Source organism: Canis lupus, chromosome 4 (assembly GCF_011100685.1).
Source record: "Canis lupus familiaris isolate Mischka breed German Shepherd chromosome 4, alternate assembly UU_Cfam_GSD_1.0, whole genome shotgun sequence".
NCBI classification, from domain to species: domain Eukaryota; kingdom Metazoa; phylum Chordata; class Mammalia; order Carnivora; family Canidae; genus Canis; species Canis lupus.
In genome coordinates this window covers 73,391,061-73,417,097 of record NC_049225.1, presented here as the reverse complement: position 1 = coordinate 73,417,097, position 26,037 = coordinate 73,391,061, and the positions used below count along the sequence as shown (strand labels likewise).

The window sequence follows — 26,037 nt, the reverse complement described above, 5'->3', positions numbered from 1 at the left end:
GATCAATGGAACAGAATAGAGAACCCAGAAATGGACCCTCAACTCTATGGTCAACTCTTCTTTGACAAAGTAGGAAAGAATATCCAATGGAAAGAAAGACAGTCTCTTCAAAATGGTGCTGGGAAAATTGGACAGCCGCATGCAGAAGAATGAAATGGGACCATTTCCTCAAACCATAAACAAAAATAGATTCAAAATGGATGAGAGACCTAAATGTGAAATAGAAATCCATCAAAATCCTAGAGAAGAACACAGGCAGCAACCTCTGTGACCTCGGCTGAAGCAACTTCTTGCTAGATGCATCTCCAAAGGCATGGGAAACAAAGGCAAAAATGAACCACTGGGACATCAAGATAAAAAGCTTCTGCACAGCAAAGGAAACAGTCAACAAAACTAAAGGGCAGCCTACAGAATGGGAGAAGATATTTGCAAATATCCTATCAGATAAAGGGCTAGTATCCAAAATCTATAAAGAACTTATTAAATTCAACACCCAAAGAACAAATAATCCAGTCAAGAAATGGGCAGAAGGCATTGAACAGACATGTCTCCAGAGAAGACATACAAATGGCCAGCAGATACATAAAAAAATGCTACACATTACTCAGCATCAGGGAAATACAGATCAAAACCACAATGAGATTCCAACTCACACCAGTCAGAATGGCTAAAATTAACAAGTCTGGAAACAACAAATTTTGGTGAGGATGTGGAGAAAGGGGAACCGTCTTACACTGTTGGTGCGAATGTCAAGCTGGTACAGCCACTCTGGAAAACAGTATGGAGATTCCTCAAAAGTTTGAAAATAGAGATCCTCTATGACCCAGCAATTGCACTACTAGGTATTTATCCAAAGATACAAATGTATTGATCTGAAGAAACATTTGCACCTCAATGTTTATTATAGCAGCAATTTCCACAATAGCCACACTATGGAAAAAGCCCAGATGTCCATTGACAGATGAATGGATAAAGAAGATGTGCTATATATACATATATACACACATACACAATGGAACACTACTCATCCATCAAAAAATTGAAATCTTGCCATTTGCAATGACATAGATGGAACTAGAGGGTATTACACTAAATGAAATAAGTCAATCGAGAAAGACAATTCTCATGTGACCTCACTCATATGTGGAATTTAAGAAACAAAAAAGAGGATGATAGGGGAAGGGAGGTAAAAATAAAACAAGATGAAATCAGAGAGGGAGACAAACCATATGACTTTTTTTTAAGACTCTTAATCATAGGAAACAAACTGAGGGTTGTTGGAGATGAGGGAAGTGGGGGGATGGGGTAACTGGGTGATGGAAATTAAGGAGGGTACATGATGTAATGAGCATTTAGTATTATATAAGACCAATGAATCACTGAACTCTACCTCTGAAACCAATAATACACTATATGTTAATTAATTGAATTTAAATGAAAAATAATTCCAGGGAAAATAACCTTTAAAAAAATAGAACATGCCTTAGGTTTTATATCTAAAAATTAATGACCAAACACGAGTTCATCTATTTTCTCCTCTTTCCCCTCATAGGAGTTTCATATTTGCATCTTACATTTAGGTCAGTGATCCACTTTGAGTTAGTTTTTGTGAAGTGGTAATATCTGTGTCCATTTGTTGGAAAGACTATATTATTTTTATGGTATTTCTTTTAATGCTTTGTCAAAGATCATTTGACTAAATGTATGTGGGTCTATGCATACTCCTTATTCTATTTCATTGATCTATTTGTCTATTCTTTTGCTTATACCACACTGCCTTGATTATTTTAGCCATATAGTATGTCATGGTCTTGACTAATGTCAGTCCTCCACCTTAATTCTTCATCTTCAATATTGTGTTGGCTCATCAGGGCTTTTGCCTCTCCATGCAAATTTGAGCATCAGTTTATTAATATGTACAAAATAACTTGCTGCAATTTTCAACGGGATTGCACTGATTCTATAAATCAAATTAGAGATAATGAACACCTAGCAATATAGAGACTTCCTATCCATGAACATAGACTTTCTCTCCACTTATTTAGTTCCTTAATTTCTTTCATCAGCTTTTTGTAGTTTTCCTCATATAAATCTCATACATGTTTTGTTAGATTTATTCCCAAGATTTTATATTTGGTTGTGCTCATGTAAATGGCATAGTGTTTTAATCTCACATTCCTCCTGTTCATTGCTGATATATACAAAAAAGATGGACTTGATATTTAACTTATATCCTTTGATACTGCTATAATTGCTTATTAGTTGCAAGAATCTATTTCTTGACTCTTTCAGAGTTTTGAAATGGACTATCAACGTCATCTGTGAACAAAAACAGTTTATCTCTTCCTTCATTATTTCATTGCTTTTCATACCTTTTTTCATCTTTTCATCTTAATTTACTAGAACCTCCAATATAAGACTGTAAAGCAGAGGGAGGGGACACATTTGCCTTGTACTCGATGAGCTATACTTTCATTTTCCATATAGTGTTTTCAATACAGAGAAGTGTTTAATCCTGATACAGTCTTATTTATCTATTTTTTTTCTTTGTTACTTATGCTTTTGGTGCTTTTGGTGTCACATCTACAAACTATTGTCAAATCCAAGTCCATGCAATTTATCCCTTTTTCTCTAGGAATTTTTTTTTTATTTTTAGCTCTTTATTTAGGCCATTGATCCATGTTTAGTTAATTTCAGTATGTAGTGTGAGGAAGGCTCATACAACATTATCTTTCACATGAATGAATATCCAGTGGTACCAGCACCATTTGTTGAAGAGACTATTCTCCCCATTGATTGCTCCTGGCACCCTTGTCATAAATTATTTGGTCATAGTTGTACGAGTCATCCAACTCTGTTCTTTTTCATATTAATTTGGTTATTCAGTGTCTTTTACATTTCCATGTGAATTTGAAGATTGGTTTTCCTATTTCTCCAAAAAAAATAATAATAAGGCCCTTCAGTTGTTGATATGATTAGAAAAAAATCTATAGATCACTTTTAGTAGTATTGCTTTCTTAATAATATTAAGTAACACCATCAATGGTCTGGAGAGGTCTTTCAATTTATTTAGGTCTTCCTGAATTTCTTTCAGCAAATTTGTAGTATCCAGTGTACATGTCTTTCACCTCCTCAGTTTAACTGGATGCTGGTGTAAATAGAATATTTACCTAATTTCATTTTCAGAGTGTTTATAACCACTGTATGGAAACACAATTCATATTTGCATATTGATATTTTTCCCTGAAATTTTGCTAGTTTTGTTAGACATAGTGTATGAATCATACACCAAAAAGAATTTTCTATATATAGGATTATGCCATATGAAATCCAAATATTTCTACATTGACCATTCCCATTTGGATGCCTTATATTTCTTCTTCTTGCCTACTTGCTCTGTCTAGGGCATATCTGAATAGCAGTGATGTAAGTAGGCATCTTAGGCAGCACAATTTTAGTCTATTTATAGAGTATGATGTTAGCTTATTTCATAAATGCTCTATCACATTCGAGAAGTACTTTTCTATTTCTAGTATTATGAGTGTTTTTATCATGAAACAGTGTTAGTTTGTCAAATGTCTTTTCTGCATCTCTTGAGATAATATGCTTTTTTACCCCTTTCACTCTATTAATGTGTTATATTATGCTGATTGACTTTGTTATATTAAACTATTTATAAAATATTCTTTATCTCTTGTAAAAGTTTTCACATCAGTCTATTTTGTCTGATATTACTTAGTATGTAGCCACCTCCAGATGATTCTTAAAGAAGTTCATGATGTAATATCCCCCAAATTAGATTAATGTGTTTTTGTCAATTCTGCAAAACATCTATTTCTTCCTTTCTCTGCATTTGCTGGCTGTCCCCAGCTGCCAGTCTTTTACCTCATTGTGCAATTCTGGCCCTATTTAACTCCATCCTGCACAACACTCTAAGAACTACCATCCTAAAGGACAACTAAAATTGGCTTTGTTGTCATTTGACATTTACAAGATCAATGTAAATCTATAACTTAAAACTGGCAAGGGCAGAGCATGATGTCATAATAAGAAGCTACATAATCCCAGCCCTTCACAGATTAAATGAAAGGACAAAAAAAGCTAAAGATTGACTCAAATAAACTTTATAGGACTTGGGAAAATACTCAATGATATGGAGGAACCAAACATATGTGATGTGATTCAAGGAAGAAAAAAAACACTACAAACAGAATTTCCATGGCATTTTTACTGTCTTCCTGGAGTGCCATGCCAGATCCAGAGGCAGCAGTCCTGGCCCTGCCTTCAGCAGCAGGAGTAGAACTGAAACAATTTGCAACATTGTAACCACTTTATAGGCTCCCAAGTGACCAGTGTAAGTCTCACCAGACTTGGAGCTCTGACTGGGAATGGCAATATAGCTCCGATATCAGGCTGGTGGGAGTCTTGCAAGACAGTAGAAGTTACCATGCCAGGGAAAACTTTCAGGGCTACCATAGACTTAGAATCTTGAGGGCAAGAGATTATGGAAATAAAATATAACAGAACACCTAATACCCTGAACAGACTTTGGGTAAGACTCTGGGAATGTAAGACATTAATATTAGACTACTATACAGAAAGAATTGGGTGAATAAAAGTATACACAAAGGCCAGATAGAAAAAAATGCTTAGGAAGTACCTAAGAATACTCTAAGTTGTCTTCCCTGGCTGACCCAAAATATTAAAACATTCCCCACTAATTAGTGAAAGTGTTCCATGGCAGCCTGCAAATACAAGTAGAGGTGACTGTTTTTACAAATGCCCAAAACTTTCTACAAACGATCACAAGACAAACCAAAGAAAGAATAGAAAGCCAAAATGTGTCATTTAAAGGAACAAAATAAATCTCTAGAAACTCTCATTGAAGAAACAGATATTGGACTAACTAAACAAGGGCTTTAAAATTGCCTAACATGTGCAAAGAGCTCAAGAAAAACATGGACAAAGATCTAAAGGAAATCAAGAAGACAATATATGAACAAACAGATAATAGCAAGAGGAGACAAATTATTTTTCTAAAAGAACAAACTAAATAAAACAAAAAATCCATCAAAAAATGAATGGATAAAGAAGTAGTGGTCTATGTATACAATATAAATAATAGTGAAAGGGAATATAAGGGAAGGGAGAAGAAATGTGTGGGAAATATCAGAAAGGGAGACAGAACATAAAGACTCCTAACTCTGGGAAACGAACTAGGCGGGGTAGAAGGGGAGGAGGGCGGGGGGTGGGGGTGAGGGGGGCACTTGATGGGATGAGCACTGGGTGTTATTCTGTACGTTGGTAAATTGAACGCCAATAAAAAATAAATTTATTATAAAAAAAAACAATGGAATATTACTCAGCCATTAGAAACGACAAATACCCACCATTTGCTTCGACATGGATGGACCTGGAGGGTATTATGCTGAGTGAAATAAGTCAATCGGGAAAGGACAAACATTATATGGTCTCATTCATGTGGGGAATATAAACATTAGTGAAAGGGAATAAAGGGAAAGGAGAGAAAATGAGTGAAAATGTCAGTGAGGCTAACAAAACATGAGAGACACCTAACTCTGGGAAATGAACAAGGGGTAGTAGAAGGGGAGGTGGGCGGGGGGTGGGGGTGACTGGGTGATGGACATTGAGGGGGGCACTTGGCAGGATGAGCCCTGGGTGTTATGCTATATGTTGGCAAATTGAACTCCGATTAAAATTTTTTTTAAAAAAATAAAGGTAAGATTAGACACTAAAAAAAAAATAAAATAAAAAAATACAGTAACTGAATTGAAAAATTCACTGGAGTAATTCAATGCAGACCCAAACAGGAGAAAAACTTAGTTCTCTTGAAGATAGGTCATCTAAAATATCAAGTCTAAAAACCAAAAAGGAGAAAGGATTAAAAAAAAGTGAATAGAATGTCAGGGACTCATATGACCCCTCATGTGGATTAATATATGCATTGTGGAGGTCACAGAAGAAGAGAAAGAGAAAAAAGCAGAAATATTGCTTCAAAAAATAATGGCACATGACAAGATATTATATGTAGACAACTCTAAGATTCCTCACATACCAAAAAAACTGTCACAATTAATAAGCAATTTAGAAAAATAGCAAGAAACAAAATCAACTCGAAATATCAAATGTATTACTATATATTAATAAGGAACATTTCAAGAAAATTAGAAAACCAATTCCATTTACAATAGAATCAAAGAATAAAAATATACTCAGGAGTAAACTTAACCAAGGAGGTAAAAGATTTTACATTGAAAGCTAAAAGATATCACTGAAGGAAATATAAAAAGACACAAATAAATGGAAAAAGAAATCCAGGCTTCATGGATTAGAAGACTTTAGTACTTCAGTACTTTAAAGAAGTCAGTACTTCCCAAGATGATTCACAGATACCATGCAAACTCTATCAATAGTGAACAATCTTCTCTTTTGGCAGAAATAAAAAAAAACTATCCTAAATTTGATATGGAATTTCAAAAACACTGAGTGCCCAAGACAGTATAAGAAAAAAAGTACAGGGTTGGAGGTCTCATATTTCCTGATGCCAAAGGATACTACAAAGCTATAATATTCAAAATAATGTGCTATGACAAAAAGACATATGTATAGATCAACAAGGTAAAATAGAAAGTCCAGAAATATCCCCAGGTATATTTAGTCAAATAACTTTTTTGACAAAGGTGCCAGACCATTCATTAGGTAAAGACAGTCTTTTCAGCAAATGGCATTGGAAAACTGGATATTCACATGCAAAATACTGAAGTTGAACCATTACATTATACCAGATACTAAGTCAACCTAAAACAGAGGAGAGACCTAAAAATATGAGCTATATGTATAAAATCCTTAGAACATACAGAGAGAACTCTTTATGTAACTGAACTTGGCAGTGGTTTCTTGGATAAGACACCAATAGCACAGGCAACGAAACAAAAAATAGCTGAATTGGATTTCAACAAAAAGAAAAGCTCTGTGTGTCAAAAGACACTATCAAAATAGTGAAAGGGCAACTCAGGGAATGGAGAAATATTTGCAAGTCATATATCTAAAAAGATTGATTGCCAGATTATATAAAGAACTACTCTACCCAAAAAACAAACATGATTCAAAAATGGGCAAAGACTTGAGCAAGTATTTCTCCAAAGAAGATACATAAATGGCCAATAAGCTTATGAAATGGTAAACTTCACTAATCAGGGAAATTCTAATCTAATCACAACAAGACACCACTTCCCACCCATTAGGATAGCTAAGAACAATTTTTTTTAATCACATAAAGAAAACAGAAAATGTCAAGTGTTTGTGAAGATATGGAAAAGTTGGAACTCTTACACATTGTTGGTGGAAATGTTAACTGGGACAGCCACTGTGAAAGACTGTATGGCGGTTCCTCAAAAAATGAAATATGCAATTATCATATGACCCAGAAATTCCATTTCTCAGTATATTACCAAAAGAATTAAAAGTAGGGATTCCAACAAATATTTGTACACTACTGTTCATAGCAGCCTTATTCACCTTAGACAAAAGTGGAAGTAACCCATGTGCCTAAGGACAGATAAATAGATAAATAAATATGGTATATACAGACACAATGAAATATTACTCTGCCCAAAAAGGAAAGAACTTTGGACACATACTACAACATGGATGAATCTTGAAGACATTATGCAAAGTGAAATAAGCTATCACAGAAGAACAAATATTGTATGATTCCACCTGTATAAGGTGCGTAGAGTAGTCAAATTCATACAGACAAAAGAAGAGTAGTGGTTGCCAGGGTCTGGAGGCAGAGAGGAAATGAGAAGTCACTGTTGAGTGGGTATGAGGTTTCAGTTTGGGAAGAGGAAAATGTTCTGGAGATGGATGTAGGTAACGGTTGCACAAAATGTGGAAGTTCTTAATGCCCCTGAACTGTACCCTTCACTATGGTTAAGATGGTAAATTTTATACTATGTATATTTGATCACAATTTTTTAAAATGGGAAAAAGAAGAAAAATTACATAAGCATCTGTTATCTCACAGATTACACACCTTAACTTCCATTATTCTCCTCCCTAATAACTCCTGTCTCAATTCCAAAACTTACCCACCATCATGTCAGGTAGAACATGTGTTTTGGCCTTGTCTTATTTGTGCAATTGAATCTTCCACTACTCTAGTCTGGCCAATGCCACTGAGGGAACCCAGTCTCATGGCCGTCTCACTTACACCTCCACACATTGGAGCCCTTGTCTCCTCAACCTGCTGCATCTTCCTCCCCAGTTCCATTTCTTAAAAAATGCCACCATGAATCAAAGTCCATTTTGCCCATGAACCATTCCCCAAAATTTTCTGTTCACTCAATGCAAGGTCAGTAGGGGAAGGGTAGATATTTTGGCACCTGGGAAGCCCAGGCCAGGTTTAGGCCTTTGCTGCCCTGAGCTGAATAGTACTGGGAATATTATGTACACCACCTGATTATTTGTCCTCGCCTTTATAAAATTGGAGATCATCACTATTCCCTCAAAGTGGCACAATATACAATGTATGAGATAATTTCTGTACAATAGCAACCCAGCACCTACAGGCAACGGGCAGCCACTAATCATAGCTTTAATTCATTTTGATAACTTTGAGAGCAGTAGTTTTGAGTTCAGGCTCTGCATTCAGACCACCTGGGTAGCATTTAAAACTTAAAATATGTAGACCCAATCCCAGACCAATCAAATCAGAACATCTCGGCTGAGCCAGGAGTTAGGGCTCTACACGAAGGAGCCATTGGAGATGATGCCTGCAGATCTAGCCATCATTTGCACCCAGTCCCACCTCATTACATTATTACATTACATTACTCTCTCTCTCTCGTTTATATTTAGTTATGGATAAACAATCTCCTTAAAAATCCTTTCATGTGGTAGACTCCCACTTCATAAGTATTTGCCTGTGATCATAAAAATTGAAAATTAAAATATCAACATGTTGAAGCATTTTTACCAGAAGGCTAGGACCAGGGTAAGGAACAGTTTAGGGCTGTTACCTAAAGAGATTCTCAATAACAGGGTCAGGTAAGACCTAACAGTACTTCCATGACCCTTACAGAAAGGGCTTCCTGAAAAGTGGGTCCTGGGATAAGCAAGATGGCAGAGTGGGAAGCCCTAGCACTCCTTCCCCCTAAAAACATGCCAATTCTTGGCAACATTTCATGCTCAAATTCTCCTTATAAGAAATCCAGAATCTAAATAAAAGGGTACCTCAGCCAAATGTGTAACCAGTCTCACTGAAGCCAGAGGATAGTTATGAAAATATCCTCTCATATCTCACTTGTGAAATAAGCCAATAACAGAAAAGCAAATATTGCAGGATTTCACTTATATGTAACATCAAAAATAGTCAAGTTCATAGAATCAAAAGTAGAAGTTGGTTTCCAGGGCTTGGGGGAAGGGGATAATAGGTACTTACTATTCCATGGAGAGGAAGAGTTATGAAGTTAAGTGAGATTAATAAAATGTAGAAATCTGATGCACAACATGGTGCCTACAGTCAATAGTTTATATTGTACTTTCAAAAATTTGTTAAGGGGGTAGATATCATACTAAGTGTTTTTACCAAAATAAAATAAAATTTAGAATAAAATAGAATACAATAAAATAGACTAGAAAATTAAAAATAAAATAAAAATGTACATTCTAGGTGTTTTGCTTGTCTCACCCTGCTTCAATCCCTGTGCCCACCGGAAGGGGAGCCACTAATTCTACACTGAAGAGCTTTACATGAAGTCCACATCGAGAGCTACAGTTTTACTTACTTGTGGCACTGGTTTAACAGGTCTGACCATTAAGCCTCCAACATACACAGTGTTGGGGAGCAGGGGCCGAGCAAATTCAAGGGCAAAGTCAGAGTTAACAAACCACAGCTCTGCTTTCTTTAGAAGATGAGACAAAACTGGCCTAGCACCTTCCGGGAAATGTTCCTTGATGGTCTTGTCAAACGTAGATTGGATTTGCCATTGTTTCATGAAGAAATCAAAGAACATCAGAAAATTCTTCACTCGGCTCCAGAAATCCATGCAGTCAGTTAACAAGGAATGGAATACTGGAACATAAGACACAGGGCTTGGTAGCCCAAGGTCCACACTGCCAAAGGGGGTGGGAAGAATTGACACAAATGGCTTCCCAAGCTTCTCAGCAATCAGGAAAGAACAGAAGTCAAATGCTTCAACAAATACCAAGTCAAAATTCTCATTTTTTAAGGAATCCATGATGTCACTTCTCCTTAGCAAATTACTGCATTGAATCCCCAATTGTTCCATTAACTTTACAAGGTTGTCAAATGCTTCTCTGTAGAAAAAAAAAAAAAAAAAAAAGGAAAGTAAGGGCAAACATTCACTGGAGGTGTTAATTTCACAATACATAAAGGAATCTTGGGCTACAAAGAAAATATCCCAGGTAAGTGAGACCATACCTGGCAGCAGACCACCTATTTTACCAGTGTTCAACAAATAACTGTTCTGGTCACTCTGCTCTGGGTGTTCTGTTTCTTAAAATGTTCTCACTCTCTCCCGTCCCCTTTCTCCAGCCAATCATATCCACCCACCATCCATGCCAATTCAAGAGCCTTCCACTGTGGGAGCCATCTCTGACTATAGCAGACCTCACAATTCGATGTCTACCTGATACATTCCGTGATGCTCTCTTTAACTTTCATCTCTATGAACATTATCTGACTTTTTATGAGTGACAGTCTTCTTTACCAGCCTACCTGTGGAACTAACTTGGTAGCAGAGTCCACAGTATTGATAATATAGCCATGTTCTGTTCCTTAAGTTTTGTACATTCTCCATTTGACAGATGACCTCACACAAGGAACTATCTGATGGTAGTATTAGAACCCAAATTCTAAGCTGAACATGAGATTTACATCTTTCTAGCCTATGAGGTAAACAATTTAAAACAAATAAAAAGTCTGTTTGAAGCTTACTATTAACCTTTCCATTTCATGCTAAAATTTTACCGATACCTAATTAAGACACTATATATGGCATTATTCTCCTTCAATGTTTTCCTGTCAGTGCCTGCAAAGAAAATGACCCTTTTTGTACAATATATGGGCAACAGATGAGAATCTTCTTGACCAGAGGTTACGGGTGCAGGTGCTTTGGAGACCTGCTACCTGAATGAAGGACTGAGAGAATCAATAGCTCTGCAAACTTGTAACCTGTACAAAACTATACCATGTCAGCTCACTTAAGGAAGGCTTAAACAGGTGAGAGCTCATTAGCAATATGTAGATGCCCACAAGTACTTTAGAATCTTTATAAGGGAAGGGAGAAGAAATGTGTGGGAAATATCAGAAAGGGAGACAGAACATAAAGACTCCTAACTCTGGGAAACGAACTAGGGGTGGTGGAAGGGGAGGGGGGCGGGGGGTGGGGGTAAATGGGTGACGGGCACTGAGGGGGGCACTTGATGGGGTGAGCACTGGGTGTTATTCTGTATGTTGGCAAATTGAACACCAATAAAAAATAAATTTATTATTAAAAAAGAAGTACTTTAGAATCGATTTTAAGTAGGACACCTGGGTGGCTCAGTGGCTGAGCATCTGCCTTTGGCTCAGGGCATGATCCTGGGGTCCTGGAATCAAATCTTGCATCAGGTTCCCTGCAGGGAGCCTGCTTCTGTCTCTGCCTCTCTCTCTCTCTCTGTGTCTCTCATGAATAAATAAATAAAATCTTAAAAAAAAGAACCGACTTTAAGTGACAGATGATTAGCTGAATGATCCTATATTTTTAAACAATTTTACATGATTGCTACATATTGTGCATAAATTCAAGATATGAAGTACAGATTACTCAAAAGTAGAGCATTAATCATATTTGAAATTAAGCTAATAAACTGAACAAAATACTTGCCATACGTAACATGTGTATACAACCAGTCTTCAAAGTGGGGGAGAAGAGACAAGATATATACTTTAAAAATTATGAATAATAATAAAGATGATATAGACAAAGTTTAAAATGACTATTTTATTTTATTTTATTAATAATAAATTTATTTTTTATTGGTGTTCAATTTGCCAACATACAGAATAACACCCAGTGCTCATCCCGTCAAGTGCCCCCCTCAGTGCCCGTCACCCATTCACCCCACCCCAGCCCTCCTCCCCTTCCACCACCCCTAGTTCGTTTCCCAGAGTTAGGAGTCTTTATGTTCTGTCATAAAGACTCCTAAAATGACTATTTTAGATAAGATCTCATAGACAAGAGAATTTTGTCTTCTACTTTAGGTAAGGAAAAGGCTTTATGAGAAAAAGCCAGATTTTAGGATCACCTTGATTACTGAATAAAATTTTTAAGGAAGAAAGGAAGGTGGGGTTAGTCCACTGTAATTAACCAAGCTAAAGGAATTAATATGCATCTTTCCCCCTTGTGTCAAAGATGAAGAATTTTCTATACATCCCAGGTAATGACAAAAACTCTCAGACTAATCTCACACTGGGTATCTCTAAGTTATTTGGGTTTTTAAATGAATTAGAAATATACCAGCTCAAAGTGGTGGCTCTGATATGCCTACCAAGAATGAGAAATTATGTTGTCTATCCTGCCTTCTATGTTGCAGAGAGTATATACAAAAACATTGTAGATGAAGTGTTGCCAGGAAGATCAAGAAGGAACATTCCCCCATGTTATACAGAAATACTTTCATGCTTTTAACGGAAGAGCCAAAATACACAGATTGACTGGCTGGGAGTGCAAAATTCATCTACTCCATCCATTCACTGTCACCTATCATTGATCTCCCCAACCATCTACACATCCATCCACTTCTCTTAAATTTGCTCCAAGTATCCATGCATCCAACCATTTATTTGTATCACTAAAATGGTAAGTCTTTCATTCAGAAAATAAAAGAAATTACCTGCCCTGCAAAGCTTCTTGCATAAAGAAATCAAAATATTTCTTTAATTCTTTTTCATGTTCCTCAGATAGAAGCCAACTGATAACGTGGTATACACTTTCCTTCTCTTCTAAATAAAAAAAATTAAAACACCAATAAGAAATATGTAATTATGTCATACAACCCAGATTAATATTAGCACAATGATATCATATTTTTATTCCAATAATTTTATATATATTTGTTTGCTTTTAGAGGTTTTTTTTTTTGCTTGCTTCTTCATTTCTTCAATCATAGGATCTGATAATATTCCTTGAGAATCTTATAAAAATTCAATTACTTTTATTCAATTTAAAGTTTTCAAGTAAAGGCATAGATATTCGTCATTTTACAGGTGAGAAAACAAAGCTAAATGGAGTATAAGATCATTTGTCAAGGTTGCACATATAGTAAGTGGTACACAATGTATTTATTTTTTTAAGATCTTATTTATTTATTTATTTATTTGAGAGAGAAAGAGAGAGTAAAAGAGAGAGCACAAGCAGAGGGGAAAAGGAGAATCAAGCTCCCCACTGAGCAGGGAGCCTGACATGGGGCTTGATGCCAGGATCCTGGGATCATGACCTGATCTGAAGGCAGAAGCTTAACTGACTCAGCCACCAGGTGCTCCTACACTTTGTATTTAAATACAAATCTTATTTTATCCCAGTTTCCCAGTCCTTAGTCTCTTGGAAAAAAATCATTTTTATTTCTTAAAAGTGATACATGCAAAGGTTTTTGATTCAGTCAAAAATATGCCAAAGGCTAATTAAACAAAATAGTCTTCTGCAACTCTACTTCATATCTTGGCATCTCCTCCATAACTTACGTGTAATAAAGAGTCTGATGCCATTTTTGAAGTTGGACTGATGACAGCTTTCAAGCTTCATCTCACCCTTAACCCTCTGTGACATATCTTGGCAGACAGAGAAGAAAGCCTCAACATGCCATCCCTTATGAGCACTGGGTGTTATGCTATATGTTGGCAAATTGAACTCCAATAAAAAAAAAAATGCCATCCCTTGTGTGAGCAAGAGTTTCAAGCCAAGCAAGCCAGACCCAAGTAGGGGAATCCTCATCCATCCCACTCAGAAGCTTTCACAATTGGCATTTTGGGACAAAAGTATGGGTTTGGACTTTCAGTAGCCCTGGGTCATGTGTCTCACACAAATCCCTCTTCTATATCAGCTTGGATTGTGCTTCTGGATCCAGCATGAGCTGTGATTGACACTAGGGTAGGTAGAAGTCTGTGACCAATGGTTGTGTGTCTCCAGGACTGCCCCCATTATAGACAGTACTCTGTAATAAATTAAAAGAGTTCTCAGCTTTGACATATGTGGAATCTAACATTACTTAAAAAGAAATTATTACAGATAAATGACACAGATTGGCTTCTGTGGCTCTACATCAGAGGTTCTAAACTACTTCTAACATCAGATGGATACAGCAAAGACAAACCTTAATGGTCTTGGTCAGTACTGGGGGAACATAACAGGTATGTCTAAAGAGCTCACCAAATTTATCAAAGTATCTCTGTAGTCTTAGGAGTTAACAAGATATTAGATAGAGGACAACTATGCATGTCCTGTCTTAACTACTGGGATTAAATATCCTATAGTCATAAGATCAATTGGTTAAGTAATATCATAGTAGCTATGGTTGCTCTTATGTGAAAAGTCATAAGTTAAAATTAAGGTTTTAGCACTAACAGCACAACAAAAAGGGATTCATTGGATCTGCCAAGCATATTAAAACTGTTAACGGAACCAAATATATTTAATAGAATTCCTTCAAAGATTAAATCCATTAAAATGTATCTATTAACAAGGAATGATTTTCTCCACTGCTTCCCCATTTAATAGCCTAATTTAGACTATTCTTAAACCTGAATGAATGGTGCCTCTCAGCGTACTGTTATAACTTTACTGCTAATGTCATCATATTAGGGCCACCATTTCCAATATTACTGAAATTGCTGACTATATCTACTAAGTACTAATAGATACTTTGCAAGCATAGATTTAGGAATATATTCTGTTCAATTCCTATTTCAACAAGTTCTCAGCTGCAGTGTCTCTTCACCTTCATCTTTGAAGGACACAAATCATTTTGTAGCTGGCTTCTCATGGACTACCTCAACAGCCCCGCACACAAGCTTTGTCAGCAAGATCTTAACCACATTTAACTCTTTCCAGAAACACATGTATGACACTACATTGAGGAAAACCTCCTTTTGCAGAGATTCATTGAGCATACTCATTTAGGACACAAACATTCACATAGGAATTTACAAAGAGGGATGTGCTGCTGCCCTAAATAAAGCGCAAGCCATGGCACCTCACTTAAAATTCCTCAGACGAATTACTTGCTCAGTTGAAGGTCCTTCCACCCCTGACACTGTCAAATACCTATTATGGTTTTGTTTCCAGCATGAGACCTACTTTCAAACAGCAACTGGTGAACATTTTATATATATATGAAATACATTTATATGAAAATTCTGCTATATATACATACACATATGTATAAATTTATATGTTCATATATATTTATATTTAACTACATAAATATATGTAAAATTCTGAAAAGAAATAATAGGTTACAAGGCAGTGGAGAAGGTATAGTTAGACAGTGGAGTACCAGTAATCTGTCTCCTGACCTAGACAATTCCACTGACAGAATTTGTCTAAAATAACTATTTGGGAATTCTGCAGTCAACTGATGCTTTTCAATGACTAGGAGAAGTCCTTAACTATAAATTGCAGATAAGGGGCACCTGGGTGGCTCAGTGGTTGAGCATCTGCCTTTAGCTCAGAGCATGATCACAGGGCCCTGGATCGAGTTCTGCACTGGGCTCCCAGCAGGGGGCCTGCTTCCATCTCTGCCTATGTCTCTGCCTCTCTATGTCTCTCATAAATAAATAAATAAAATCTTAAAATTGAAATAAATAAATAAATAAATAAATAAATTGCAGATAATTTTAGTCATGTCAGCTCTTTTCACAGTAGCAACTATCCATGCCCCACTCCTCAGCCTCCAAGCAGAAAGCTATATGTATGTGTTCATAGAACAGCTTGTACACAGGTTTCAAGAGCCTAAGTGGGAAAAAATGACCTTCAAATATCAACTATCTGAGCTCTGATTGCTGCTTCTGATCACAGAAGTACAGACAAAGAAATCAGCAGCAATATTTTTGGATTATGCTTTGTCATTGCAGCCACATCCCTCTCTGACTGAATGGACTTCAAGGGGGTCTTAAAAGACTGATGTTCCCTTTTCCCATCATTTTTCTCATTTTCTTCTTTGGGAGGGAAACATGAAAAGTTAGGACATTGTAAAACAACTACATATACCAGGAAAATTAGAAAGTGTCCACTCAAGCCGAGGAAAAGGCTTGGAAAAGACCTAAGAATACCAAAATTTATACCTCACAATGATCCTTAACACAAAGTCAGCCCAGAACAATTTTTTAATGAAAAAAACTAATAACTAAAATCTATGAATCCTAGAGAAAGGAGGAGAGTCTCATCTCCAGATATAGCACAGTGTCAGATTCAAATGGACAGTTTTCAAAAAAAAATTATAAGAAAACTAAGGCTTATTCAAAGGAAAAAGTAAAATAACAGAAACTGTCTCTGAGAAAGACCTGATGGCAGATATACTAGACAATGATTTTAAAGTAACTGCCTTAAAGATTCTCAGAGAGGGGATCCCTGGGTGGCTCAGCAGTTTAGTACCTGCCTTTGGCCCAGGGCATGATTCTGGAGTCCGAGGATTGAGGCCCCCATCAGGCTCCTGGCATGGAGCCTGATTCTCCCTCCGCCTGTGTCTCTACCTCTGTGTGTCTCTCATGAATAAATAAATAAAAATCTCCTAACTCTGGGAAACGAACTAGGGGTGGTGGAAGGGGAGGTGGGTGGGGGTGACTGGGTGACGGGCACTGAAGTGGGCACTTGACGGGATGGGCACTGGGTGTTATTCTATATGTTGCCAAATTGAACACCAATAAAAAATAAATGTATTAAAAAAATAAATAAATAAAAATCTTTAAAAAAAAGATTCTCAAAGAGTTAAAGGAAGATGTGGAGAAGGTCAAAGAAAAAGTGTATGTAAAATAGGAATGTCAATAAAGGCATAGAAAATCTAAAAAGAAACCAGAAAACATTCTACAACTGAAAAATAAAATAAATGAAATGAAAATTTCACTATAGGGATTCAAAGGCAGATTTGAGCAAGCAGAAGAAATAATTAGTGAACCTGAAGATAAAACAATGGAAATTATCAAGTGTGAAGAACAGAAAGTTAAAAGATTTCAGAAAAGAACACAGCCTAAAGGATCAACATATGCACTGTGGATGCTCACAAGGAAAAGAGAGAAAGAAAGGGATAGAGAGAACATTTTAAGTAATAAGAGCTGAAAATATCCCAAATGGATGAAAAATATTAGAATAAACATCTAAGAAGCTCAACAAACTCCAAGGAAAATGAACTCAGGTACCCACCCACATCAGGACACATTATAATCAAAATTGAGAAAGATAAAGAGAGAATATTAAAGCAGCAGGATAAAAGTGACTCAACACATATAAGTGATTGTCAATGAGATGATCAAGATTTGTAATCAGAAATTTCGGAGGCCAAAAAACAAAAATTGGAGTCCAGAAGGAAGTGGCCCAATATATTCAAAATGCTAAAAGAAGGGGTACCTGGGTGGCTTAGTGAATTAAGCATTCAACTCTTGGTTTTAGCTCAGGTCACAATCGCAGGGTAGTGGGATAGGCCCTGTGTTGGGCTCCATGCTCCATGGGAAGTCTGTTTGAGATTCTTTACCTCTTCCTATCCCTCTCCCCCTTCCCCTACTCACTCTCTCTCTGTCTCTCTCTTTCTCTCAAATAAATAAATAAATAAATAAATAAATAAATAAATAAACATCTTTTTTTTAATGGTAAAAGAAAAGAACAATCAACAAAAAATCTTATATCCAGCAGAACTACCCATTAAAAGTCAAGGAGAATTAAGGCAATCACAGATAAACAAAACTAAGGGAGTTTGTTACCACTAGAACTGCCCTCAGAGAAAACTTAGGGGTGTTCTCCATGGGGAAAATAAAAGGACATCAGATAAAACTCAAAGGTGTATAAAGAAATAAAGACTTAAAAAAGGTAAATGAACAGGCAATAATAAAAGCTACTGCTATTGTAACAATGGTTTATAACTGCATTTTTGTTTTCTACATGATTTAAGAGACCAGCACATTATTTTTTTAAATATTTTATTTATTTATTCATGAGAGGCACAGAGACAGAGAGAGAGGCAGAGGGAGAAGCAGGCTCCATGTAGGGAGCCTCACATGGGACTTGATCCTGGATTTCCAGGATCACACCCTGGGCTGAAGGCGGCGCTAAACCACTGAGTCACCAAGGGTGCCTGAGACCAGCACATTAAAATAAACTAATAAACTAATAAAAACTAATGTATAATTAGTTTGTAATTATAATTATATACTAATGTATAATTAGCAATGTATAAAAATGTAATTTTGTGACATCAATTAACCAAAAAGGTTAGGGATGAAGCCATATAGGAGCAGCATGTTTGAATGTTAATAAGCTGGTATAAATTAAAATCTGAGTGTCACAGATTTAGAAGGTTAAATGAAATCCCCATTGTAACCACACACACAAAATAACTGTAGAATATACACAACGTAGAATTAGAAAAGAATTTAATGTTTTATAAGGAATTAACCAAATACGAAAGAAACAGTGATACAGAAAGTGAGGGGGGGGAGCTAAAAGGCATATAGAAAACAAATAGCAAAAGGACAGAAGTAAGTCTCTCTTTATCAGTAATTACATTAAATGTACATGGATTAAATTCTCCAAACAAAAGACAGAGAATGGCAGGGGGATCCCTGGGTGGCGCAGCAGTTTGGCGCCTGCCTTTGGCCCAGGGCACGATCCTGGAGACCCGGGATCGAATCCCACGTCGGGCTCTCGGTGCATGGAGCCTGCTTCTCCCTCTGCCTGTGTCTCTGCCTCTCTCTCTCTCTCTCTCTCTCTATCATAAATAAATTTTAAAAAATTAAAAAAAAAGAGAATGACAAAATGGTAAGAACACACAATCCAACTGTAATATCTTAGTATGGTGACAGTTTGTAGCTACACTTGTGGTGCATACATAGTTGTCAAATCACTACGTTGTACACCTGAAACTAATGTAACATTGTGTGTCACTATGCTTCAAAAAATAATAATAATTAAAAATTAAAAATAAAATAGGATTAGCAATGGGGGCAAGAAGGTGTGGAGTGTATGGAAACTTCCTGTAGTATCTTTACAACTTTTCTGTAAACCTAAAGTTATTCCAAAATGAAATGTATTAAACAAATAAAAACAAAAATTAAAAGGCCTCAAATAAAAATATAATCCAAGTATATTCTGTCTGCAAGAGACTCACTTTAGATCCAATGATACAGATAAACTAAAAGGGAAATGATGGAAAAAGATATTCCATGTAAGTAATAACCAAAAGAAAGCAGAAGCAGATGAGCCTATGACAACATAACAGATTTTAAATCAAAGAAGATTAAAAGAGACACATAACAACATTATATATTAATGAAAGTTCATACAGCAAGAAGATATAACAATTACAAACATATATGCACGTAATAAGATATGATCAAAATGTCTAAAGCAAAAACTGACAGAATTGAAGGAGAAATAGACAGATCTATATTAATCATTGAAATGTCATACTCTAACCGATGGATAAAATAACCAGAAAGATGATCAGCAAGGAAATAGGAGATTTAAACACACTGATACACTAGATGTAAGAGACATATACAGAACATTCTACCCAACAACAACAGCATACATGGGTATGCTTCTCAAGGATACATGGGACATTTTCTAGCAGAGACCATATGTTAAGCCACAAGTAAGTCTCAACATATTTTAAAAGACAAGTATCATACAACATACTTCTTCTGACCACAACAGGTTGAAGTTAGAAATCAACAGAAAGAAAACCAGAAAATTCACAAATTATGGAAATTAACACTTTTTATAGAAGCAATGTATCAAAAATAAATCACAAATGAAATCATAAAATCCTTAGAGACAAATGAAAATGAAAATACAGGGCAGCCTGGGTGGCTCAGCAGTTTAGTGCCTGCCTTCTGCCCAGGGCCTGATCCTGGAGACCCGGGATCGAGTCCCACATCCCACTCCCTGCATGAGCCTGCTTCTCCCTCTGCCTGTGTCTCTGCCTTTCTCTCTCTCCCTCTCTCTGTGTCTCTCATGAATAACTAAGTAAAATCTTAAAAAAAATAAGAAAGAAAATGAAAATACTAAATACTAAAACTTATGGAATACACCAAAGGAGCATTTAGAAGGAAATTTAAAGCTATAGATGCTTATATTAAAAACGAAGTTTCTCAAAAAAATATCTCAAATCAATAACCTATCCTGGCTCCTTAAGACACCAGAGAAGGTGTACTAAACTTAAAATGAACATGTTAGAATTAATAAAGATAAGGGAGAAATTAATAAAATTAGAAATAGGGAAACAATAGGAAATCAATGAAGCCAAACCGAGTACTTTGAAAAGATCAAGAAAATGCACAAACAAGACAGAAAGACTCAAATTACAAAAACCAAAAATGGAAGAAGGAACACCACTAATGACCACACAGAAATTCAAAGGACTACAAAAGAATTCATGAACTCTAGATGCTACAAATTAGAAAATAGATGATACAGACAAATTTTTAGAAAGACATAAACTACCAAAGTTAACTTAAGGAGAAATAGACATTCTGAATAGACTTATAAAGAGTAAAGGTTGCCCCATTTAGGTAAACTCAGAGTTTATTGATCGATAATAATGTATGGAGGCTTCCCTAAAATGAAGTGACACTCGAGTTACAGAGGTAAAATATGTAGATATGGCATTGTGGAAGCCAGGTCTATACCTCCTAATAAGATATCCAGCACTTAACAAAACACACACACACACACACACACACACACACACACACACACACACTTTCCCCATCTTTTTAGTACAAGAAATTCAAAAAGATTTTGTGCTAAGCAAGGCTATACAAAAACAAACAAACAAAAACATTGTCTATCTTTTCCTGGGATAGAGAAATTTAATAATTACAAAAAAAAACATACTTGGGATTAAATAATCTCCTCCATAAAGAAGCATGGTGACATTATGTCCATGATCTTGAAGAATCTGAGATACCCGGTCCAGCAGTAAATAATGGCTTCCACCTAGGGACAATAAAATATTTCATTTTTGTAAAGGTGAGAATGGAAAATCTGAAACTGATACTGGGGATAGGGAAATCCAGGATAAGTGAGCAGAGCATTGACGGTTAGTAGAAGAAAATGAGTTTCTTTAGGATAAGCCCCAGACCAGATACCCACATTCTTTCTGGCCAAATCTTGACATGTAGCAATCTTATATGAAAAATTCCCTTTTGCAATTTAAGGTCTCTGTGCCAATGAGATGAGCCTCTCTATGCTTAGGCTTGAAGAAGTTCATGATCTTAGTTTAGGTACATGCTGCAATTTAGGCAGGCTTAGTGAAGATACTATATCCTAAAGAAGTAGCTGTTTTCTAGAAATTTTGGCACAGTGCTATGTATGTGAGAATTAAGTGTTTCTAAAGGAGAAGCAATTAGAGCTATTTCTGGAATTCTTCTCTCTGGAATTTATATTAACAAGGGAGCCAGAAACATGGGAACATGAATATCAGTCCAAGAAACAGCCACGGAAGCAGAAGGGGGTTAGAGCCAATGCTCAGAGCCCAAATCCTTCGGATTCAAATGTATTTGGCAAGACGTTCCTCAGTTGGGGCCTGAAAATTGCTGAACATCAAATTACAGAATTCAGAATAACTGTGGACCCTTGGGGTGGAACTACAGGATCCTGTATGCATGAGAAACTGGGACATCACTCACCCTACAAAAATCCTGGGATCCTAAGGAAACAAGCTTGATCATCTGGGGAGGTACAGGTTCTATCACAAAAATATCTAAAACTATGTGATGTCAAAGAGCATTTTTCTTGAATCTATGGGTCAAGGAATAGAATTTGCCCATATGGGAAAGTGGGGATTATTTGGAAGATAAAGATCTCATGATGATTGGGTCAGCAGAGAGGGATGCAGGACTATAGAAATGGGATGTATCTGTGGAAATTACCCTAGTTTTTAAAATCTATAATTCTATTGCCTGAGATAACACAGATTATGGAAAACACAAAACCATACTCCCTCCAACTGCCTACTCTGGCTCACATTTAACCCAAGGAAGAAACGGATACAGGGCACAAGCCCTCTCACAGAGGCCATCATGCCTAAGGGTCTGGGTGACCCAGTGCGTTCTGGGACAGAGGCGGGACCTCCAGCGCCTCTCACCTGCACCTGCTCCCTCTCAGAGTCTGGACGACATGCACTTTCAAGAAGTGAGAAAGTTCTTTTTTTTTCTGTTGCTTCTAACTATTACTAAAAAGAGATTTAAAATAGAAATCAAAGTTTTTTAAATGCTGATTTTTAGGAATCTCCACTGTAAAGAGTAGAGTTTGGGAAAGAGGACGGGCTAGAGATAAGAAACAGTAAAGTTGGGGTGTCCATGAGGGAGGTCTCGTGGGCTCTTGCAAAAGGCCCCTTATTCCCCTGACCCTCAGGGTCACTGTCAGGAAATAAAACAGAGATGCTCAATTAGACTCTGTGCTTTTTCCTCAGATTTTTGGGGATCTAAACGTGACCTGGGGAGACCCCTATCCTTTCATGATGATGCCACATTTTCCTGGGGAAGCTCCATCCTATGATGCCTCCTTATCCTGACAAATGTTCCTATTCCCCTTCTGTTGCTTTGGGGCCAAAGTAAAGGAAATAAACCTGACTTCCTGCAGAATTGGCTGCTTCACTATCCTTCAAAAGCTTCGAGCAGCAAGGGCAAAAGGGAGAGGGGCTCCCAAGGACTTGACTGTCCTGGGGTCCCCTCCTGTGCCCATCAGTTCTGCAGGTGTCCTGTGAATGACACATTCCCAGTCTGGGCTGCTGCCCACAAGAGTCCCCATCCTTGGCCTCCAAGAGCCTAAACTGACCTCGCCTTCCACTTCCTACAGCATCTACTGCACACCTCCAGACGTCTGGGGTATGCCTCTGAACGTCCAGCCTCACCCTGGAGTAGATGGCTCGAGGTCTCCAGGTCAGCCCTGGATCTAAATTCTGGCCCCAGCTATGCACCATGGGAAGCACCTACAAGGCAGATTTTTTTTTTAAGTTTTTATTTATTTATTCATGAGAGAGACAGAGAGAGAGAGAGAGAGAGGCAGAGACACAGGCAGAGGGAGAAGCAGGCTCCATGCAGGGAACCTAATGTGCCAGGATCATGCCCTGGGCCAAAGGGGCAGGCACTAAACCGCTGAGCCACCCAGGGATTCCCTACAAGGCAGATTAAAAGAGAAGAAAGGAAACCACTGTTTTCTCAAGAACTGACTTCCCCAGCCCAGCAGTGGGGACCTCTCTGCGACACAGGCCTGCCCACCTCTACCTCAGCCAGCCTGGGACACAATCCAGTCTGAAAACCCGGGATGCAGCTGTCTCTGATTTTCCCACCAAGCACTCACCCAGTGAGGATACAGTCAGGATTTTGGCGGCCTCTGAGAGCAGGAACCCAGACAGGAGGAGGCAGGCTAGCAGCAGCGCCCACTGTCTGGCCATGTTTGCTCCTGGACCAGCTGTGGAGCCCAGTCCTGTGCCCTGTGCCCTGAGCCTGTGCCCTGGGGACACACTCTGTGCTGGCAGCCAAGGAAATGCACTGAGGGGACAGATTGGGAGGAGGTGAGAGGTGGATCCCGCTGTCTGCTCTTCCGTTTGTCTCTGCTCGCCCTTTGCTCCTCCTCCCCGGGTGCTTGCTCCATAGGCTCTTCTGTTCTCACCCTCCCTAACCTCAGGTAGTGGGAAGGAGGGGTCAGTGAGCTCTCCTTAACCCCTCTCTGTCCCTGTAATCGCTCTCCACAGAGATGATACTCTAAACCAGGAATGCAGAGACCTTAGGAAATTGCTTTCCAAGATAGTTCCACCTCCAGGTCACTCAAACCGATTTCCATTTTAGAGATCCTTTTCCAAATTTTCCCACCTCCTTTTTATGGTATTTTGATAGGGATTGCATTAAACGTGTAAATTGCCCTGGGTAACATTGACATTTTCACAATATTAATTCTGCCAATCCAGGAGCATGGAATATTTTTCCATCTCTTTGTGCCTTCCTCGATTTCTTTCAGAAGTGTTCTATAGTTTTTAGGGTATAGATCCTTTACCTCTTTGGTTAGGCTTATTCCTAGGTATCTTATGCTTTTGGGTGCAATTGTAAATGGCATTGGCTCCTTAATTTCTCTTTCTTCAGTCTCATTGTTAGTGTATAGAAATGCCACTGATTTCTGGGCATCGATTTTGTATCCTGCCACGCTACTAAATTGCTGTAGGAGTTCTAGCAATCTTGGGGTGGAGGCTTTGGGTTTTCTATGTAGAGTATCATGTCATCGGCGAAGAGGGAGAGTTTGACTTCTTCTTTGACAATTTGAATGCCTTTAATGTCTTTTTGTTGTCTGATTGCTGAGGCTAGGACTTCCAGTACTATGTTGAACAGCAGTGGTGAGAGTGGACATCCCTGTCTTGTTCCTGATCTTAGGGGAAAGGCTCCCAGTGCTTCCCCATTGAGAATGATATTTGCTGTGGGCTTTTTGTAGATGGCTTTTAAGATGTTGAGGAATGTTCCCTCTATCCCTACACTCTGAAGAGTTTTGATCAGGAATGGATGCTGTATTTTGTCAAATGCTTTCTCTGCATCTGAGAGGATCATATGGTTCCACCTCCTTTTTAAAAAAGACTTTATTTATTCATTCATGAGAGACACACAGAGAGAAGTAGAGACACAGAGGGAGACGACACTTCCCTGTGGGGAATGTGATGTGAGACTCAATCCCAGTATCCAAGATCATATCATGAGCCAGAGGCAGACACCCAACCACTGAGCCTCCCAGGAGTCCCTAAATTTTCTTACCTTCTAACTGCTCCTTTGACCTCATACTGCCATCCCCATACCCCATATCCCAGGTACCTGCTTAAATCTCTGCTAGCTCTCCCATCTCAAGATCCCAGAAGCTGATTCCCAATGGGAAATGCCTACACTTATTGCTCAGAGTTTCTTCAGAAATTAACTTGCTGATAACAAATGCTGGTGTCCCCTAAGTGTTAAGCCCCTCTGGAGGGCCAGATCTTGACCTGATGCTCTGAACCTCTAAAGGTCAGTCTACAGATCTGAACAGGCATGAAAATAGGATTGGGAAGTGGGCACCAGGAAGTTCTAGTCTTATAAATGTTTGAAATTATTCATTAGAAAGATTTTTAAACTCTATCAACATTATTCCATTATTTTTCTTCAAGTTCTCTCCATGTTTGTGCTGTATAGTCTTTGAGGCCATGTGATTACATGCATACACATTCACAATTATCACCTGTTCAGATATTGTCTTCCCAGTGAAAATTTAATGTGCACTAGGAAGGCACCTTTTAATGTGAATGCAATCACATTACTTTGTCTACAAACCTTACCAATCCCTCCAATTGTCCGAATAATAACCTCTGTTGGGATATGAATTTGCTGGTATAGGAGCCAATCCAGAATCACACAGCGCCTTTAGTTATCGCATCTACTTATCCCCTTTCGTAAGGATTGGTTTCTCAGCCTTTCTTTGTCTTTCATGTCATTGACATTTTAAAGATTACAAGTTGCTTATTTTGTATGACAGATGCCCAGTTGGGTTTCCCTGATGTTGCTCATTATACTTCAGGTTACTAGGAAGTTTGGCAAGAACACTACAAAGGTAGTGTTGATTCCATCTCAGCGAATCACAATGGGAAGCACATGATGTCAGAATGTTCTGTTCTAGACTTGATAACTCTGTTGTTTAAGGTGGTGTTCATCAAGATTGTCAACAGTAAAGCTTTTTTTTTTTTTTTTTTTATCCTGTAATTAGGAAATAAGACAGGGGGAGACATTTTGAA

General features: G+C 37.7%; 1 protein-coding gene across 5 annotated transcripts in view; it reads right to left on the bottom strand.

The window, feature by feature from the left end:
* The window catches only part of LOC489231 (UDP-glucuronosyltransferase 3A1-like), a 33,686-nt gene extending 7,709 nt beyond the window's left edge, over positions 1–25,977 (bottom strand). The window contains exons 1-5 of one of the 5 annotated variants that reach the window (XM_038535318.1): positions 25,580–25,977; positions 23,598–23,788; positions 21,129–21,230; positions 12,922–13,030; positions 9,810–10,341 (exon numbers count right to left, since the gene is read on the bottom strand). In XM_038535318.1, coding sequence (XP_038391246.1) covers positions 9,810–10,341; positions 12,922–13,030; positions 21,129–21,230; positions 23,598–23,691 — 837 coding nt within the window. In that variant the 5' untranslated portion in view covers positions 23,692–23,788; positions 25,580–25,977. The remainder of the gene's footprint in view (positions 1–9,809; positions 10,342–12,921; positions 13,031–21,128; positions 21,231–23,597; positions 23,789–25,579) is intronic. The other 4 variants (XM_038535317.1, XM_038535320.1, XM_038535319.1 and 1 more) reach the window with 4 other exon arrangements.
* Between the last annotated feature and the right edge of the window lie 60 nt (positions 25,978–26,037).